At 53.0% G+C, this 21563-nt stretch overlaps 1 protein-coding gene across 1 annotated transcript in view; it reads right to left on the bottom strand.

The window, feature by feature from the left end:
• Positions 1-21563, bottom strand: part of PEPD (peptidase D) — a 128208-nt gene that overhangs the window by 19875 nt on the left and 86770 nt on the right. Inside the window, exons 10-11 of the mRNA XM_055412306.2 lie at positions 6299-6367; positions 4755-4832 (exon numbers count right to left, since the gene is read on the bottom strand). Coding sequence (XP_055268281.1) covers positions 4755-4832; positions 6299-6367 — 147 coding nt within the window. The remainder of the gene's footprint in view (positions 1-4754; positions 4833-6298; positions 6368-21563) is intronic.

The following is a 21563-nucleotide window of genomic DNA, read 5'->3' as shown; positions in this document are numbered from 1 at the left end:
ATGGGGTCGCAAAGAGTCAGACACATTTGAAGTGACTTAGCACGCTGAGTGGCTGGTGAGTGGGGCTGGGACAGGCCTCTCCCCAACTAACCGGGATGGCCACCAGCTCCCAGGCCCCAGAACACAGAGAACACAGCCAGCAGGGATGAGCCTGGCTGGCTGGCATGTCCTGAAACAACGCTGCCCTCTTCTGGCCAGTGCTGGGAAGTCCGGCTTGCCACCCACCAGCCACATCCTGCCTGCAGCCAGGCAACCCAGGCCCAAGCATGCTTCGACTGGGGCATCTAGAAGGTTCTGAGGGTGGCCACAAGGCTCCCGACCCCAGGAACCAACCCCCTGCCATCTGATCAAATGGTGGGAGAGGGAGGCGGTGGCAGGTGAGCAGGGGGTGTCCCAGCTGTTTTTCAGATCAGAGCCCAGTGGAGGTAGACCCTGGACCCTCTCCACCTCTGCCCCCTGGGGTGTGCCTGCTGTGCCCAGGGGGAGGTGGGGAGTCTAGCACAAGATCGGGTCCATGTCTGGGTTCATGGCTTCCTTGGGGACAGTGGCGCTCCCTGGTGGCCCATGGGCAGGGCACTAGCCCTGGGTGCCTCCACCCACCATGGAGACTCTGGGAGGGAAAGCCCAGGTGGGTTCTGGGAGGACGGGGCAGTGCTGGAGGGCTCAGATGACGGCGACCTCGGCCACAGCCAAGGACAATGAGGACGGTGAGGATGATGACCTCACCACCACAGGCTCAGGGTTGGGTGGGGAGGGGTCTTCCGGGGCTCCCACCCAGGAAGACTTCTGAGGGCGTCAGACACGGTTCCCTGTGTGAGCTTGGGAAGGGTATTCATCAGAAGTGCACCACACTTCTGGGACCGTGTTTTAGAAGGTCTGCTTGCTTTTGCCTTAAAACAAAACCAGAAAGCCGCTAATGGCTTAGGAGGACAGCAACGTGGTGATGGGGCTTATGGTGAGCCCTGAGGGCTGCAGCAGGAAAAGGGCTCTCAGAGGCGACCGCAGAGCCCCGGGCGGCCCCACAAGAGGCTGTGTGCCTCTGAACCAGCCAAGAGGGAGGCCCGTGGGGACCTGAGGCCACAGCAAAGTCCAGTCGTTTTCCCCCCACACCCTCAGATCCACGCAGAGCAGGTCTGGCAGCATTCAGCTGAGATAAACGGGGGTGGGGGGGGCTGGTGTGGTGTGAGGAGCGGTCCTCAAAATTCCCTTCTCAGCTCTTGGGTGATGCGTCTGACAGGGAGTGAGAACCAGCACGTCTAACACACAGGCCCTGATTTCCCAGCCCAGCTCCCAGGCAGCACCTGGTATCAGAAGGACAGAGAAGTGGCCCTGGCCAGCAAACCGCCCAACACGGCACACGCCTCAAGGACAGTTTAGGGGCTGAAAACAAAGAGCAGGCAACCACATGACCCGAGAGTTGTGTGAATAAGCCGGGTCCGTCTTATGCTCAGCTGGGGCCTCTTGCCTCCAGTCTCTGTGCGGAAGCACTGCTGGCAGGCGGGCCTCGGGGCACAGGTGCGCTGCTGGCTCCGGGAATTCTTGTGTGTAGCAGCAATCCCACCAGGGGCCCCCTGTGCAGGCTCCATGCTCACCTTTATGATCAGTGAGTCCTCCCAGAGCTGGGTGCTCTCACCCACAAAGACAGATGGAGAAACTGAGGCTCAGAGTGGTGATCACTCAGCTGGGGGGGAGCAGGGATTTGAACCAGGGACCTTCTGTGCTCATCACCCCACGTGTGGGGCTGGAGGAAGAGGGATGCCCTTCGGCATCCACTCCCCACCTTCTCCAGCAGAGTCTGACTGCCCTGGACCAGCTCCTGGCCCCCAAACAGTCCCATTCCTAAATGATAAATATCTCTGGGGCATTTTCACCTGACATCAAGAAACTGAGACCCAGAGCGTGCCCCATGACGAGCACCTGGAGAACAGTCACGGCTGAGAGAGACACGCAGGATCAGGAAAAATTCTACACCAGGCTCATATTTTGGTTTCATACCTTATGATGAAGTGCTGTGACTTTTATGTTGGGATAACAGAGTGATTTATTATTTACCGAACACAGTAGGCGCTCGGCAGATCAATTTCAATAAAACAATGGATTATAAATGCCGCCAGCAATCTGGCAGCAGCAGTAATCAACAAAACATGTTGTTCTAAATGCTGCATAATAAATTGACTATAATAAACTCATAATTATTCTACTGGCTACATTTCAAAGTTAGCACTAGAAAAATAAAATCGCCCGTTTGGGCTTGGCATTAACATCCGTGGGATTCTCTGGATCACGCCTGACTGTCAAGCGTCAGGAGACTCGGGTGCCACACGCTGCCCAGGAGGGTCGGGGACACAGCGTCTGGACGCATGGAGGCCTGATGCACAGTGCCCCTAGCCAGCCAGGCCCTAGTGCACCAGGCGCCCCCAGAGCACAGCTGGAACAAGCCTCTCACGGGTGAGGACTCTCTTGGGACAGATAGAGAGAGAGGAGAAGCAACCAATTCCTCTGGGCTGTTTGAACTCACAAAGAAGACAGACTCGGAGCCACATGGCCCTGGCGCAGGACCCTCTGCAGGGACAGCTGTGGCTGCTTGTGTGACCAGGGCTCTGCCTGCCTGGGGACTGGGTTCCCACGTCCTGGCTCGGCCAGAACAGGCCACAGAGTCAAAGCATTAGGACATGTTCTAGGAGGCGTGAGTCCCTGAAAACACCAGTTGGTCTCCCTTTGGGGCCACCAGTGACCCAGAGGGCAGGACCCCCGCCCCGTTTCCTTAGTCTCCAGCTGAGCCAAGTTGGAGGCAGCTGACCCCTCCCCAAATCCCTCTGGCTTTCCCCCTGGACACTCCTTGTGTCTCAGTGGCTCCGCTACCCGTGGTGGGGGGCAGGGTCTGGTGGGAGGGGGGGACACCCACTTCATGGGATCAGAGTAAGCGAATCTACATCATGAGCGGCACCTTGTGTCAGGCAGGGTCAGAACCCCATCCAGGTTGCTGCACGCCCTTGACCCCCACGCCAGGAAGGGCTTTAGACTCTCTGGGGGTGGAGTGAGCAGTTAGCAGGGTTGCAGTGAACTTTGTGACCACGCTGGTGTGCCCCTCTGCATGCTCCTGTCCCTGTCCTGTGGGCCCAGGCCCCTGGAAGCCTGTGTCCACCAACACTTGTCCTGACATGTCCCCGCCACTACCCCATGCAGGGCTAAGTGCTGCGTGCCATCTCCACCGACAGACAGTAAACTGAGGCTCAGAGAGGGAACCCAGAGGCTTTGCTTCCTCCCAGAAGCCTGAGCTGGGCTCCTGCCAACAGGGTCCCGAGTCAGAACATCCCATCCAGCTACTGACCGCTGGCGAGCGGATACCATAGCCAGTGGCACTGGGGTGCCCTGGGGCTGGGGGCACCCTGGGTTTGGGTGGGTTTCGGAGAACACTGGGCAGTGACAGCTTGGAATGGGGTGTCTCTCGGCTCACGTCCCCTGATGGCTGTGGGCAAGGGCCCCCCATGCGCAGGTTCCCCAACTCCCAGCCTGAGGCCGGGTCCTGACCAGTGTGCAGGCATGACCAGAATACCAGCGTGGGGCCAAAGCCTTGTAGGGGGGCACATATGAACCTAGGTCGGAAGTGGTGGGGAGGGGCTCAGCTGCCTTAGCAGCAAGAGGGAAAGGACCAAAGGACCAGATAGGGCAATGTGCCACCTGATGCAAAGAACTGCCTCATTGGAAGAGACCCTGATGCTGGGAAAGACTGAAGGCGGGAGGAGAAGGGGATGACAGAGGATGAGATGGTTGGATGGCATCACCGACTCAATGGACTTGAGTTTGAGTAAACTCCAGGAGTTGGTGATGGACAGGGAGGCCTGGTGTGCGGCAGTTCATGGGGTTGCAAAGAGTCGGACACAACTGAGTGACTGAACTGAACTGAGGCCAGTGTGCACCAGCTCTCCTGCCCGCACCTGCCTGTTGGTGGCCATAGCGAGATGTCTCAAGGATAAGACAGGAGGGCCCGTGGAACTTGTGACCTCTGGGCGACTCGCAGCCTGGACTGGCCCTGCCTGACATCTGGGTGGTGGAGAGTACAGGCGGGGAATACAAGTGCCCATGAGCTGAGGACAGGGTTTCTCCAGGTCAGTAGGGAGCCCATGGCCCCTGCAAAGGCCAGAGGGGCCACTCAGAGTGGAGGGGTGCATGCCCAGTGGGAGCCCTACACACCAGGGGTCTGGAAGCAGAACCACTGGAGGGCTGGAGGCTGTGGGTCCTGCCCACATCTGCTCGGTCAGGATCCATGAGGAGTGGTAAGCGTGTGGGCAGACAGTCCTGAGGGCCAGGCATCTGCTCTGACCTGCTGAATGAGTGGCCACTCACGCCGAATAGCCGGGAGCCAGGAGCTGGCAGGTTCAGAGGGCGGGGGGCTCCCCAGGGGTCTCCCTTGCTCCAAACTGATGTGCCCACCCTCCCAGCACTGAGCCGGAGATGCGGCGTGGTGGGCGCTGGGCCACAGGGCAGGCCCTCCTCTGAGGTGGGGCCTCACCCTCACAGCACTGGGCTCCCGCTCCCCTCTCAGGGCCTCCTGGGTCCTGGAGAGGAGACAACATGGAGGACAAAGCCTTGGCAGAGAAGTCTAGACCCAGAGCAGGCCCAGGGACCGCACTGCGGCCAGCCTCCCCGGGCTGGGACCGAGGGGCCCCCATCAGCCACGCCTGGGATTGGGTCCCACCTGGGCCCCGCCACTCACACGCCAGCCAGGGCAGCTGGGGGCTGGCCCCACTCACCACATGTCTCCGTCCTGGATGGTCTTGTCGTTGGGGGCCCCTGCGTGTCCGTAGTGCAGCACGGCTGAGTTCTCACCACTGCGGAGCATCAGGGGCAGGTCAAGAGCCCATTCTCACCCAGCAGGCCCTGGGGGCTGGTGCCCCAACCCCCTGCCCCGTGGGCAGTACCATCCACCCTGCAGCAGACGGGCCAGGTGGACCCGGCCCATAACCTGAGATGGGGTGAGGGGCACAGTGGCCCTGGCGTCCTGCAGATACAAAGCTGGCGGCCGGCCTCTGGGCTCAGGACAGGGCCACCTCAGCTGAGTGCTGCCCAGGAAGGTGCCCTTGGGGCTGAGGATCTGGCCCTGATGTGGGAGCAAGGGCCTGCAGGCCAGGGGAAGGGGCCCCAAGGAAGCCGGGTATCTTGGTGGCTAAAGCGGGAGGGGAGGCCCAGTGGGAAGGGCCGGGACTGCGTCAGGGCTACATGGAGATTGGCCGGGCCGGGCCAGGGCCACAGCCAGCGAGCCAGCGGCTCCCTACTCAGCAGCTTGAGAGCGCTTCCCTAATGAGCGATACCTTTAAGAAAAAAGGACTTTTAAGTCTGTTCAAAGGAAAAAAAAAACAAAAACCCACCTGGGTATAATATTTATGGCCCCGTTCAGGAGTCTCAGGAATCATAAAAGTAGAAATAATGATTTTTCTCTCTATCCACCAGAGAAGAACATTTCCAAGGACTGAGATGTTCACATGTATTATTCATGTGCCAAGGACGTGCACGCCAGCAGAGCTGCCGGCTCCATCCTGGCTGGGCAGAGGCCTGACCCTCTGACCCAAGGGGAAAACACAGGGAGATGAGATGGGGTGAGCCTGGGGGACTGGGGGCCCGCACAATCAGGACGTGTCCCTCAAAGACCTACAGGTCTGCGTGCTCACGGCTATGAGCTGCCTCATATGCATGGTCACGTCTACCCTGGGCCTGCAAGCACACCAGCCAAATGCAGGTCTCACACACACACACACACACACAGAAGCCCCTACCCCCAGCCACATGTCACACACAAACACATCTACGGTAACAGTCCCCATGGCAGAGCCCCAGACCCACCCATGGCTGTGCTGTTCCCCACACAGCCACACGCACGCACGCACACACAGCCACACACACACACATACAACCACAGCCTCCTGCCCCTGATACAGCTCCTTCCACACACAAGCCATCACAGTCTGAGGTCATGGCCTGCTCCCCACACGCTGGGAGCTGCCTGTGTGGAGGGGGCGAGGAAGGTCAGCCCCAGGAGGAGCTGCCAGTGGGAGATGGGATGGGAGGGCAAGGTAGTGGTGGGCTTACTCCCCTCTGCACCCCGAATAGTTCAGGGCGGGCAGGAAGCAACCTCCACTCCCAGAGCCTTAGGAGTGGGGAGCGACTTCTAGGCTTACAAGGGTACTGCTGTGGGCAGGGGAGCAAACCGGTGCGTCTAAGCTAGGGGAAGGTGGTGTCACCTCACTGTCCCCCAACCCCCTCCCTCCATCATCCCCACGTGGCCCAGGTGGCCGCTTACCTGCCGCAGATGCAGGTGTAGGAGCTGTGGCGCATGCCGCCCCGGGAGTAGCAGAAGTGCTCGAAGAGGCTGCGGGCAGAAGATGGGTCAGGGTGGGGTCACCAGAGCACGCACGCCCCCCGCCCCCATGCAAATGCTCAGCCCAGGCCTCGCTTGGCGCGCCCACAGGAAGGCCTGAGCTCCGCAGCGTGGGTCAGTGGCTGGCAGCTTGGAGGCCATGGGCCACTGAAACACAGAGGTCAGCACAGAGATGGGGCATGGGGGAGCCGGCTACTTCCAGTGCCAGCCTTTCGGGCCCATCGGGAGGACAGTCCTGGTCCTGAGGGGAGACGGGATAGGGTGGGGCCCCCTGTTTCTGCAGGGCTTGAGGGGGCATGTCCCTGCGACTCCCTCCTCTAGTGGCCACATCCTTCCCCAGCAGGAGGGGCTGGTGCACAGCCAGGGAGGGATAAGAGCTCTCTGGGCCCCAGTGTGGGACTCACCCGGGGCTGGAGCCTGACCCGGGGGAGGGGTGTGGGGGAAGGAGAACGGGCTGCTGTGCTCTGGCCTGGGGGCTGGGGATGAGGGGCAGGTCGGTGTGCAGATGAGCAGGGCTGGGTGGGCTCCAGTGAGGGGAAGTGAGAGAGGCAGAGTCTGGGGGTAGGCACCAACCAGTTGATCTCCTAGACAAGCTCCCTCCCTGAGCTGGGGAGGCCAGGAGCAAGGTCTGAAAGGAAGCTGAGAGCCCAGAGCAGGTCACTGGCAACTGGGAGCCCGCCCCCCAGGCTGTGCCCAGACACAGTAAGAGCCAGCGGAGGCCTCCAGGAGCTCGGCTGTCAGCAGAGCCCAGCAAGCACATGAGTGGCAGGTGAGAGAGGTCAGAGGATGAGCCAGTCCCACCCTGTCCTCCTGGGGCAGATCCTGGGGGTGCCTGGTAGACCAGACCCGCCACATCAACAAACGTGAGCAGCGTTTGGAACCCTCGGGAGACCACGCTGTCCAGGGCTCTGCAGAGGCCAGGCCCCTGCCCCTTCCCCTCACCACACACCCCAGGACCTGAGTGGGTAAGAAACTGTCTGGGCGTGGGATTCAGTGTGCCAAGGGCCCTGCCTCTGCAGAACCAAGCTGGGGAAGGGGGCGACACTGTGGGGGCTGCCCTTGCCCCCTCCCTGAGGCCTCGCCAGAGCTTGGGCCCAGCCTTCTGGATGGCCCCAGTTGAGAAGCAGGTCCAGGCGAGACCCACCCTACCCACTGACCACCAGTGCGGGGGAGACCGACCACGGGGCTGTGCTCAGAGCCCCGAGGCCGCCTGTGGGCACGCTAAGTGGCAGTTCTGCCCTGCATGCTCTGGGCCTGTTTAAGAGAATGTCTGTATGGAGGAGTCTAATCTTCAGGCACTGTAAACACAAATTATGTGTAATTGTTATGATTGGGTATAAAGTAGTTGTTATGCAGGAAGGGTTCTGCTCTATTCAGTCAGCTTTCAGACTTGCTTTACAAATCTCACAGGATAATTGGGTATCTGCAAGTGAAATATTTCCTCAACACAAAAGAATCCAGGAACTGCCAGGGAGGTGAGGAAAGCCGTGTGAGGTACCAGCCACCCCTGCAGTCATAGTGGGAGTGCTCAGGCGGCTGCCGCCAACCTCAGCCTCGGTTACCGAGGCCACAGGACAGCTGGGCCAAGCCCGGGCCCCACGGCGGGTCTACACGGCCTGCCCAGATGCTGGGGCCTCAGACACCGGGACTCCGTGCAGCTACCCCCAGAGACTGGGGGATGCTGACCGGCCATGGAGCTGCAGGGTTCCCTGAGCCTTGGGGGACAAGGCCCTGCCCAGACAGAGGCAGGTCAGGGGGCAGCAACTGCTCTCCGGGTGATGGGGACAAACAGGGACAGGCAGAAGGGCGGCAGATGAACAAACCAGAACCTGCTAGAGCAGCCTGGGGGAACTGGCTCCTCCACCTGCTCCCAGTCACAGCAGTGGGCACTGTCCTGCCCTGTAATCTACTCGACAGAAACAGCCTTCATCGCACGCTAGGGCTCCCGCTTAAGTAAAAAAAAGCCTTTTAGAGTAAACGCACGGCTCACGGAAGTGCCAGACTAAGGAACAGCCGACCCAGTTTTCATCTGCTAACTGTAGCCAGGGTTGCCTCTGCCAGTCACACGATCCCACACCCGCAAGAAGAGCTGCAAACACCAATGCTGGAAATCCAGTCTACCGCAAAAGGGCTTCAGTTCTTCACACTGGACTTCAGCACCTGATCTTGTTTCAGGTGAACTTGTCTGATGTGACACAAGAACCACCCCATGCTCTGGGGGCATGACAGATATAATGGGCCCTATTTTTGCTCACACCCCTCAGGGAACCCCTCTCCCCAGGATCTCGGCCCTGGGCTGTGGACACGCAAAGGTAACCACGTTCTAGGGCAACTGCTGTGGCCCAGGGCCCGAGTCCTAACAATTTTCTGATTTTCAAGGGGTGGGGGTGCGAGGATGCTCCAAACTGGGGCTACAGGCTCTATGTGAGGCTCCTGAACGGCCCGGTTAGAGCTTGGCGGGAACGGGTCTGGAGGACAGATCGCAGCAGCAGCAGAGCCACCTTGGTCCCAATGGTTGGCTCCCAGATCAGGCAGCAATGGGAGGACGCTCCATAAAGACCCACTCAATCTTTACAGAAAAGACGGCAAACTGTGAGCCACGGAGGGGCCAGCTGCTGCATAACTGGAGGGGCCGACTATGATATGCGTCCACGGCTGAATTCGGCTGTGAGCTACCACTGAGCCCCTCCAAAGCCACGATGAGATGAAGGCAGGGTCCGCAGCCAGAGACCCTCCGACCCCCAACCCACAGAGCTGAAGACTGAACGTGAGAAGCAGTGCCCTGTTCACAGGACAAGCTGGGAAGTGAGGCCAGAAGAGGAAGCTGCCAGTCTTGCAAGCCTGGAGGGCTTGGCATTCGTTGCTACATGGGGACAGCGAGGAGACCTCAGGCAAACCAGAGCTGGGGGCCAGAACTGAGCTCTCCCCTGACATAACAGCAGGGACGGGGCAAGGATGCACCCTCTGCGAGAGGATGGACTTGGAGAAAATTCACCAGCATCACAGGATGCAATGCAGAGTGTTCCTGGGCTCTGGGAAAAATCAACAGTGATGGTTTCCTCAGAATTCGCAGCATAGGTCTGTCCTCCACGGGGTTCAGGTTCAAGGGTGAAGGACTTGCATGGTTTTGGAAACCCTGAAGCCAGGAAATCAACAAAAAACTTAGTCCCTGACTGGTGACACCTGGAGCCAAACTGACAAAGCCAAACTGATTGGCTGCACATCTACCCAGGCAGGAGAGCACCCACGTACAGACACACGTGTACATACATGTAAATACATGTACCCACACATAGGCACGTATACACAGTGCACATACTGAAGAGGAACTCGGGATCTGAAAACGGTCCACAGGAGCCGTCAGACCCTGCAAGCAGCAGGCTGAGAAGCAGCCCCCCCGAACTTCCAATAACAGAGCAAACAGCAGGCTAAGACCTCCCTTGGCACCAATGCAGCACCACCAGGGACAAAAGACAAACCCTGACCAGACTGGGGCCTCTGCTGCCTTCCCCCCAGGGCCCGGCACAGGCCCAGCCTACGAGAGAGACCCAAAGGCCTCCTGGAGCCTTTGGTGTTTATGACCATCCTTCGAGGGGAGGAGAGGGTTTCCGACTTTGCCAATGAGGAAAACTGCGGGTCAGCGTGGTGATGTGCTGTGGTCAGAAAACCTCTTGAAGGAGTCCTGTGAGCCTGGAGTCCATGCAGGGCTTCTGACCTCAACGCCTCTAAACCTCAGTCTGTCAGCGATGGGGGCGCTAGAACAGCAGCTGCCCGGGTGGGGCAAGGCCCTCTGCTCCCCAAACACCAGTGGTGGGTGATGCTGCGCTGGGCTTTCCGGGGCTCTGGACGCATCTGTGCAGGGAGCCCAGATGGAGTGGGAATGGGTCTGCCAGGACACATGGCCCACCAACCCCAGGGACGGCACCTGGAGCCGGCCAGTGGAAAGCAGGAGCTGGCGCTCTGGAAGAGCCCCCCTGGGGTGCGGAGACCTTGGAAAAGGAGAACCTGGCGACTAGAGGCAAGGGCGGTTGCAAGGATGGCTGTGGTCAGGGCAGGAAGCGGGCAGCGTCAGGGAGAGGCTACTCTTTCTCCCCCAGAGAGAGTAGTCTTATCAAGGTATGAGATAATTAGCATTTTAATTGGGTAATTGGGAATTCTGAATTGCCTATCTTGTATGAGGCGTGACTGAGGACATAACATGACATTCAATTAACAAATATTCCCTTTTATTCTTGACATGCTCGATTAGTTGGAGTTTCTGAGTTCCTCGACATCAATTCCTGGATAAAGTGCTATATCCTCTCGGCGTCAAAGCCCTGGCTACCTCAGACTGCTAATCATCAACATATATAGAGTCGGCATACACAACACAAAAGAAAAAAAGAATAACAATCACCCATAATCTTCTCCCCACAAAATAACCTCTATCACTTATTTTGTTGAACATCTTTTCAGACACTTTTAAATGCAGAAACACAGATTTTTAAAATAACAATTAACTTCCACCTGCAATGGAGCAGACCCCGGTTCAATTCCTCAGTTGGGAAGATCTGCAGGAGAAGGGATAGGCTACCCAGTCCAGTTTTCTTGGGCTTCTTCCCTTGTGGCTCAGATGGTAAAGAATCTGCCTGCAATGCAGGAGACCTGGGTTTGATCCCTGGGTTGTAAAGATCCCCTGGAGAAGGGAAAGGCTACCCACTCCAGTATTCTGGCTTGGAGAATTCCAGTCCATGCAGTCGCAGGAGTTGGACATGACTGAGCGACTTTCACTTTCAAACTTTATAAAAAAAAAGTCACCTTTTGACTGAAGTCTGACACACACACAGAAAAGGGAAATCGTAAGGGCTGGGCCCAATGACTGGTCACAAAGTGAGCATCTCTGTGTCCAGCACCCAGAGGCCCTGGGTCTTCACACCCATGGGAAGCCTGACTTCCAAGACTGTGGGTTAGCTTCTCCTGTTTCTGATGTAAATGGAATCAAACAACAAGACCTCTGAGTCTGGCCTTCCCAGCTGCTCCACGTCATATGGGTGAACCGACCCCCAACAATGAGTCATGGTCACTTGCTGCTTTTCATCGAGGGCAGTGTTCCGCCGGGTGAATGTGCCCCACTCTATTGTTGGGCATTCCTGCTGCTTCCAGATCGTGGCCATCATGAATAGTGCTGCTGAGGACATTCTCATGTGGTCTTTTGGGGCACATGCATGCCCGTCAAGCACATAGCCGGGAGTAGGAATGCTATGTGCTGCTGGATTCTGTGTAGGTCCAGTTTTAGCAGATAAAGCCAGTCTTTCCAGGCAGCTGGATGTGTTCACTGGTCGCTTCCACTTCATACCTGTGCATGGAGCCCAACTGACCTGAAGAGGATCCCAGTGGCCCTACTCAGGCCAGGATGAGGGCTGGAGTGTCGTTCCCGGTCAACAGATACATGTCTACACGACTGTCTCCGTGACAAGAACCTGATACTCTCCCAGGGCTCACCCCTGCTGCACCCTCTCTTGCCTGGTCCCTGGTGACAGTGGTGGAGCTGGAGCCCCTGCTTCAGCCCTCACCCCCAGAGTGTGTCCCTTTAACAATGTAAATGGGCTCCCAGGACTCCTCTGCTCAGACCCCACCTTCCCATGAGCAATCCACTTCCCTTTCGTTCCTGAGTCTCGGCTCATCTTCTCAATATGCCTCCTTGCTACTCATGGGACCACCAGCCAAGCTCCCACTGCAAGACCACCAGCTGAGCACTGTCTTTTCTGCCTGGAACATCTGGCCCAGAGGTCTACAGCTTGCTCTCTCTCCTTTAGGCTTCTTCACGTCTCCTCCTCAAGGACACCTGTCCTGAGCTCCCGGGGTAAAGAATATTCCTTCACCAGTATCCATTCCTGCATTCAACTATGCATCCCTCCATCCTCTCTCGCCTCCCGCTAGGCCAGCTTTTGTCTGTTCTCTTCACTGTAGAACCCCCAGAGCCTGGAATAGTGCCAGCAACATAGGAGAGTTTCAGGATAGCTGTTGAATGACTGCATAAGTAAGTGGCTGTGTGAGTAGAACCACAGACTATAATTTACTTAACTAACTTCACGCCGCTAGATATCTAGGTTGCTTCCACCTCCGTGTTATGATGGACACCCATGGCCATATGCCTTTTTACTATCTTCAGGCTAAATTCCTAGAATTCCAGATCATATGCACAGTAGTTTCGATCTTAGGGAGTGTTCTGCCAAATGGGCCCCAGAAAGCTCAAAAGGATTTCCAGAGTCCTGAGCCGTGTACCATGGGGCCTGTCAGCCACTTGACTGAGAGTCTGGCAGGCAAAACAAACAGGATTTCGCTGTCTCATTAACTGGCAAGTATGAACATGTTTATTTACTCATATTTATTCCTTCCATTCATTTAGAAAACTGAATGTTGGGCTTCCCTGGTGGTTGGCTCAGTGGTAAAGAATCCACCTGCCAATGCACGAGTCGTGGGTTTGATTCCTGGTTTGGGAAGATCCCACATGCCACAGAGCATCTAAGCCCTTGTGCCACAGCTACTGAGCCTGTGCTCTAGAGACCGGAAGCTGAAACTACTGAGCCCACATGCGGCAACTAGTGAAGTCCGTGCACCTAGAGCCTGTGCTCCCGACAAGAAAAGCCACTGCAATGAGAAGCTTGTGCACCCCAGCTGGAGAGTAGCCCCCACTGGCCGCAACTAGAGAAAAGCCCATGCCGCAACAAAGACCCAGCCACAGCCAGCAAATAATTAAAATTATTTTAAAAAATAAAAAAAGAAAACTGAATGTTCACCTTTTCCTTACTGATCTTCAAGGGATTTACATATGAAGATTTGGACCATCATCTACATGGCAAGGGGCTGGCCTGTTCTGACCCTCTCCAGCACCTTCTGTGTCAGGGAGAATATGGTGCCTGGGGCAGGACACGACTGCTTCCCAGGATGGTGACAATACACAGGAGGAAGGAACCCTGGATTCCCACAGCACGTGGCTCAAGTGGGACAGTCCAGATCTATAAATCCAGTAGCGCTCATAGTCAACAAAAGAGTCCGAAATGTAGTACTTGGGTGCAATCTCAAAAATGACAGAATGATCTCTGTTCATTTCCAAGGCAAACCATTCAATATCACAGTAACCCAAGTCTATGCCAAATACCAAAGAAGCTGAAGTTGAATGGTTCTATGATGACCTACAAGACCATCTAGAACTAACATCATAAAAAGATGTCCTTTTCATCAAAGGGGACAGTAATGCCAAAGTAGGAAGTCAAGAGATCCCTGGAGTAACAGGCAAGTTTGGCCTTGGAGTACAAAATGAAGCAGGGCAAAGGCTAACAGAGTTTTGCCAAGAGAATGCACTGGTCACAGCAAACACCCTCTTCCAACAACACAAGAGATGACTCTATTGGACATCACCAGATGGTCAATACCAAAATCAGATTGATTGTATTCTTTACAGTTGAAGATGGAGAAGCTCTACAAAAGCAAGAGTGGGAGCTGACTGTGGTTCAGATCATGAACTCCTTATTGCAAAATTCAGACTTAAATTGAAGAAAGTAGGGAAAACCACTAGACCATTCAGGTATGAGCTAAATCAAATCCCTTACTATTATACAGTGGAAATAGTAAATAGGTTCAAGGGATCAGATCTGATAGTGTCTGAAGAACTACGGATGGAGGTTCGTGACATTGTACAGGAGGCAGTGACAGACCATCTCGAAGAAAAAGAAATGTGAAAAGGCAAAATGGTTGACTGAGGAGGCCTTACAAATAGCTGTGCAAAGAAGAGAAGCAAAAGGCAAGGAGAAAAGGAAAAAAACCCAACTGAATGCAGAGTTCCAAAGAACAGCAAGGAGAGATAAGAAAGCCTTCCTCAGTGATCAATGCAAAAAAATAGAGGAAAACAATAGAATGGGAAAGACTAGAGATCTTCTCAAGAAAATCAGAGATACCAAGGAAACATTTCATGAAAATATGGGCACAATAAAGAACAGAAAGAGTTTGGACCTAACAGAAGCAGAAGATATTAAATAGAGGTGGCAAGAATACACAGAAGAACTATACAAAAAAGCTCTTTATGACCCAGAAAACCACGATGGTGTGATCACCCACCTAGAGCCAGACATCCTGGAATGCGAAGTCAAGAGGACCTTAGGAAGCATCACTATGAACAAAGCTAGTCGAGGTGATGGAATTCTAGCTGAGCTACTTCAAATCTTAAAAGATGATCCTGCTAAAGTGCTGCACTCAACATGCCAGCAAATTTGGAAAACTCAGCAATGGCTACAGGACTTTTCGAAAAGGTCAGTTTTCATTTCAATCCCAAAGAAAGGCAATGCCAAGGAATGTTCAATCTACCCCTCAATTGCATTCATCTCACACGCTAGCAAAGTAATGCTCAAAATTCTCCAAGCTAGGCTTCAACAGTACATGAACCAAGAACTTCCAGATGTTCAAGATGGATTTAAAAAAGCCAAAGGAACCAGAGATCAAATTGCCACCATCTGTTGGATCATAGAAAAAGCAAGAGAGTTACAGAAAAACATCTACTTCTGCTTTATTGATTCTACCAAAAGCTTTGACTGTGTGGATCACAACAAACTGGAAAATTCTTAAAGAGATGGGAATATCAGAACACCTTACCTGCCGCCTGAGAAACCTATATGTATGCAGGTCAAGAAGCAACAGTTAGAACTGGACATGGAACAACGGACTGGTTCCAAATAGGAAAAGGAGTACATCAAGGCTGTATATTGTCACCCTGCTTATTTAACTTATATGCAGAGTACATCCTGAGAAATGCCAGGCTGGACAAAGCACAAGCTGGAATCACGACTGCCGGGAAAAATATCAATAACCTCAGATACGCAGATGACACCATCCTTATGGCAGAAAGTGAAGAAGAACTAAAGAGCCTCTTAATGAAAGTGAAAGAGGAGAGTGAAAAAGCTGACCTAAAGCTCAACATTCAGAAAACAAAGATCATGGTGTCAGGTCCCATCACTTCATGGCAAATAGATGGGGAAACAGTGGAAACAGTGACAGACTTTATTTTTGGGGGCTCCAAAATCACTGCAGATGGTGACTGCAGCCATGAAATTAAAAGATGCTTGCTCCTTGGAAGAAAAGCTACGACAAACCTAGACAGCACATTAAAAAGCAGAGACATTACTTTGCCAACAAAGGTTCGTCTAGTCAAAGCTACAGTTTTTCCAGTAGTCACATATGGATGTGAGAGTTGTACCATAAAGAAAGCTGACTGCCGAAGAATTGATGCTTTTGAACTGTGGTCCTGGAGAAGACTCTTGAGAGTCCCTTGGACTGCAAGGAGATTAAACCAGTCAATCCTAAAGGAAATCAGTCCTGAATATTCACTGAAAGGACTGATGCTGAAGCTGAAGCTCCAATACTTTGGCCACCTGATGTAAAGAACTGACTCATAGACAAAGATCCTGATTCTGGGAAAGGCTGAAGGCAGGAGGAGAAGGGGACGACAGAGGATGAGATGGCTGGATGGCATCACTGACTCAATGGACGTGAGTCTGGGCAAGCTATGGGAGTTGGTGATGGACAGAGGAGCCTGGTGTGCTGCAGTGCATGGGGTTGCAAAGAGTTGGACACGACTGAGCGGCTGACCTACAGTGAACTTGGGCTGGCACTCTTGAGCAAGCGAGAGGCCCCAGCCCTGGAAGGCCCTGGAAGAGCCCTATAGGCACAGGCACAGTCTGCTCACTGCTCTCTGCCTTCCTCAGAGATCAGCAGGGTCTGCTCTCATCGGACCCAGTCTCATAGTTTTCCCCATGTCAGCAAGAATCTCTTTCTTGGCCCCAAACCAAAAACTTCCCCTTTAAAAATGCAGCAGGCCGCCCCAGGCATCAGCCAGGGAGATGGAAACTGCACGACCGGAAGAGGTGGGGAGAGAGGAGCCTTGTTCACCAGGATCTAGAGGCCACCTTCCCCCCAAGGGAGGCCAGCACCCCCTCCTCCCCTCCCCAGGAAGGAGCAAGGCAGGGCCGGCCTTACACAGAGAGAGGACGGAAGGGACTTTCTTTCAGCTGGTGTTTCCCAAAGCACGACAAGGGCCATGAGAGGACATTGTGGGATGGGGTACACCGATAGACACGTTTTGCCCTAGGTGTTTATTTTAAAGTCACCTTCTACTTATGGCAAATTACACTGACAGGAATACAAAGCTTTCTCTTAAAGTATATTTCAAGAAAGAAGTAAGTCAACTATTAAGCAAATAATACAAGAATGGGGCAGGAGTTTTCTGAGGAAAAGTCTGTTTTCAGTTCTGGGTGGGAGGACACTGTCCAGATGCTCCCCGTTCCCAGGCGTCCCCCAAATCTGTCGGCCTTTGGAAAACAGCTGGTGGGATGAACTCCAACAGAACCCAGGCTCTTACCCATGCCCCAACCTGCAGCCTGGACACCAGGTCACTGTGGACCCCGTGGATAAAGACCAAAGGACAGACGGACCCTCTGTCCTTAGTGCTGGGGGTACTGAGGGGGCTCAGGGAACAAAGGCACCTGAGCAAACTTGACTGCCGAGGGCCTCAGACAAGCAGATGCCAAGCTCTTATCACAACGCTCTGCTCCCTATCAAGTGCAGGCTGGTGATAACTTCCCTTCAGCCCAGGATCCTGGCTAGAGCCTTGCTTTCCATGTTCCTTTATTCAACAGCTCCTCATCAGGCTGGATCACTGACGGAGCCTGGTCAGGGCAATGACCACCTCTTGGGGTGTCCACTCAGGACCACGGTTGCATGGCACCTCGCATGGCACCTGGAGGCTGCCCTACTCCACCCTGCAGTACCTCTGGGGCACCATTTGCCAAAACTGTCCCCATTCCATGAGCTCTCCTCCCATCCCCAGTGGAAAAAGCAAAACCTGGAATCTTTCACCAAACAGGTGTTTCCTAAATACAAACCCTACAGGAGACAAGGGTCCCGGGTTCCGCCCAGTGCAGTCGGGATAGCATGCCTATAGCCAGCCCTTCTTCCTGAATCCCTCTGGGCTCTGCTTTCTGAATCCCTCTAGGGTGCTACAGAGCCCAGTGCCACTTTATTTCCAAACACCAAATTTCTTTTTCAGCCTCACAGTCTTAAAATATGTCATAAGTGTCATTTCAAATAGAAGTTTCTCTGGAAAGAACCATTTCATGTCAATGCCTTTGTCATGTCAAGCGCCGGCTCCCTCTCCCGCTCCCAGGCTCCCAGGAAGCACAGAGCCCAGCTTAAAGTCAAAAGAACCAGGAAGGGAGGCCTGGACACTGGCAGGACCCAGGCAGACCCTTGGCAGAAGCGGCCCTTCCCAACCTGCGTGTGGCTGTGTTCTGGGGGGGGCAGCATATTGACTATTTTTCCTTCGTACATCACAGACTGGTCCTGACCAAGGGGGTGCGTGGCTCAATGAAGTTATGAGCCACGCCATGCAGGGCCACCCAAGACAGGCAGGCCACAGTGAGGAGTCCTGAAAAATCATGGTCCACTGGAGGAGCGAATGGTAAACTACTCCAGTATGTTTGCCACGAGACCCCATGAATCGTATGAAAAGGCAAAAAGATGTGACACTGGAAGACGCATCCCCCAGATCGGAAGGTGTCAAGTATGCTACTGGGGAAGAGGGGAGGGAAACTACTAAGAGCTCCAAAAAGAATGAGGAAGGAGAAACGACGCTCAGCTGTGGCTGTGTCCGGTGGTGGCAGTAAACTCCGATGCTGTGAAGAACAGTGTCCACAGGAACCTGGAATGTTGGGTCCATGAATCAAGGCAAATACGTTGTGTCAAACAGCAGATGGCAAGACTGAACATGGACATCTGAGGAATCAGAGAACTAAAATGGACAGGGACGGGCAAATTTAATTCGGGTGGCCATTATATCTACTACTGTGGGCAAGAATCCACTAGAAGAAATGGAGTAGCCTTCAGAGTTAACAAAAGAGTCTGAAATGCAGTACTTTGGTGCAATCTCAAAAACAACAGAATGATCTCGGTTCATTTCCAAGGCAAACCATTCAACATGACAATAATCCAAGTCTATGCCCCAAACACTGATGATGAAGAAGCTCATGTTAACGGGTTCTATGAAGACTTATAACACCTTCTAGAACTAACACCAAAAAAAAGATGTCCTTTTTATCATAGGGGATTGAAATGCAAAACTAGGAAGTCAAGAGAACCCTGGAATAACAGGCAAGTTTGGCCTTGGAGTACAAAATGAATCAGGGCAAAGGCTGACAGAGTTTTCTCAAGAGAACATGCTGGTCATAGCAAATACCCTTTCCAGCAACCCAAGAGACAGCTCTGTGTATCCATATCACCAGATGGTTAACACTGAAATCAGACTGACTCGTTCTTTGCAGCCGAAGATGAAGAAACTCTGTACAGTCAGTAAAAATAAGACCTGGAGCTGACTGTGGCTCAGATCATGAGCCACCTATTGCAAAATTCAGGCTTAAATTGAAGAAAGTAGGGAAAACAACTAGGTTGTTCAGGTATGACCTAAAGCAAATCCCTTGTGATTATACAGCGGAGGTGATGAATAGATTGAAGAGATTAGATCTGGTAGAGAGTGCGTGAAGAAACTATGGACGGAGGTTCATGACACTGGGCAAGAGACAGTGACCAAAAGCATCCCCAAGAAAAAGAAATGCAAGAAGGCAAAGTGGTTGTCTGAGGAGGCTTTACAAATAGCTGAGGAAAGAAGAGAAGCAAAAGACAAGGGAGAAAGGGAAAGATACACCCAACTGAATGCAGAGTTCCAGAGAACAGCAAGGAGAGAAAAGAAAGCTTTCTTAAATGAACAGTGCAAAGAAATACAGAAAAACAATAGAATGGGGAAGACTAGAGATCTCTTCAAGAAAATTGGAGATTTAAAGGAAACATTCCATGGCAGAATGGGCATGATAAAGGACAGAAAGGGTAACGACCTAACAGAAGCAGAAGAGATTAAGAAAAGGTGGCAAGAATACACAGAACTATACAGAAAAGGTCTAATGACCTGAATAACCACAATGCAGGGGTCACTCACCTAGAGCCAGACATCCTGGAGTGTGAAGTCAAGTGGGCCTTAGGAAGCATTACTACGAACAAAGCTAGTGGAGGTGATTGAATTCCAGCTGAGCTATTTCAAATCCTAAAAGATGATGCTGTTAAAATGCTATACTTAGTATGTCCACAAATTTGGAAAACTCTACAATGGCCACAGGACTGGAAAAGGTCAGTTATCATTCTAATCCCAAAGAAGGGCAATGCCAAAGAATATTCAAACTACTGTACAATTGTGTTCATTTCACATGCTAGTATGGCTATGCTCAAAATCTTTCAAGGTGGGCTTCAGCAATATGTGAACCAAGAAGTCTCAGATGTACAAGCTGGGTTTAGAAAAGGCAGAGGAATCAGAGATCAAATTGTCAACATCCATTAGATCATGGAGAAAGCAAGGGAGTTCCAGAAAAACATCTACTTCTACATCACTGACTACTCGAAAGCCTTTGACTGTGTGGATCACAACAAACTGTGGAAAATTCTTAAAGAGACAGGAGTACCAGACCACCTTACCTGTCTCCTGAGAAACTACAATGCAGGTCAAGATGCAATAGTTAGAACTCAACATGGAACAATGGACTGGTTCAAAACTGGGAAAGGAGTACGTCAAGGCTGTATTTTGTCATCCTGCTTACCTAACTTATATTCAGAGTACACCATGTGAAATGCTGGGCTGGATGAATCACAAGCTGGAATCAAGATTGCCAGGGAAAACATCAAAACCTCAGATACGTAGATGATACCACTCTAATGGAAGAAAGTGAAAAGGAACTAAAGAGCATTCTGACGAGGGTGAAAGAGGAGACTAAAAAAAGTTGGCTTGAAACTTGACATTAAAAAACCCCCAAGATCATGGCATCTGGTCCCATCACTTCATGGCAAATAGAAGGGGAAAGAGTGGAAGCAATGGCAGATTTTATTTTCTTGGGTTCCAAAATCACTGCGGATGGTGACTGGAGCCATGAAATTAGACTTTTTCTCCTTGGAAGGAAAGCTATGACAAACCTAGACAGTGTATTAAAAAGCACAGGCATCACTCTGTTAGTCCCTCTGGTTTTCCCAGTAGCCATGTACGGATGTGAGAGTTGGACCATAAAGAAAGCTGAGTGCCAAAGAATTGATGCTTTTGAATTGAGGTGTTGGATGGAGAAGACTCTTGACAGTCCCTTGGGCAGCAAGGAGATCAAACCAGTCAATCCTAAAGGAAATCAACCCGGAATATTCATTGGAAGGACTGAAGCTGATGCTGAAGCTCCAATACTTTGGCCACCTGATACTTCAAACTGATGCACTGAAAAAGACCCTGATGCTGGGAAAGACCGAGGGCAGGAGGAGAAGGAGGCGACAGAGGATGAGATGGTTAAATAGCATCACCCGCTCAATGGACATGAATCTGAGCAAACTCCAGGAGACAGTGGAGGACAGAGGAGCCTGGTGTACTGCAGTCCATGGGGTCCCAGAGTTGGACACGACCAAGCGACTGAACAACAAGAATTGCCTATTTGGTGTGAGTCACCGAGACCCCTCTTCTCGTGACCCTTTCCATCCTCACTCAGGACCCCAAACGTTATTTTAGGCACACTCAGCTGAAGGAACAAAGGAGGATGTTATTTATCACTTTGAAAGTCATCATCTGCTTAAGATGACAAATGGGAGTGGCACTTACGCTCTCCTTATAAAACGATCAGCCCTGAAAAGAGGAGGTGCTGCCTGTGGGGACACTTGGCAAGTATGGGGTGTGGTTGGGGGGCAAAGGGGCTGGATTAGCCTGTGCACGGCAGGGGCCACATAGGTGCTCCCTCAGAAACTGATCAGTGGGGCCTCGACCACAGTGCAGCACAGTGAGGACACGGCCATCTCCCACCACTACAGCGCTCCCTGCTGTTCCCAACTTGCTCTGGGATGTCTGCTCAGGGTCCAAGGGGACAGGAGAGGTGACTTAAGAAGTCCCTCCTGGGGCAAATAAGCCTGTGCACCGCAGCTACTGAGCCCGCACTCTAGAGCCTACCAGCCACAACGACCTTAAGTCCAAGCACCCGAGAGCCCGTGTTCCACGACAAGAAGCCACTGCAGTGAGAAGCCCGCTTGCCGCAAGGAGAAAAAGCCTGTTCAGCAACAAAGACCCAGCACAGCCAAAAATAAACACAATAAAAAT

This window comes from Moschus berezovskii, chromosome 22 (genome assembly GCF_049115385.1).
Source record: "Moschus berezovskii isolate FMDL1 chromosome 22, NW_MosBer_1.0, whole genome shotgun sequence".
Lineage (NCBI taxonomy): Eukaryota > Metazoa > Chordata > Mammalia > Artiodactyla > Moschidae > Moschus > Moschus berezovskii.
This window is presented reverse-complemented; position numbering and strand designations above follow the sequence as displayed.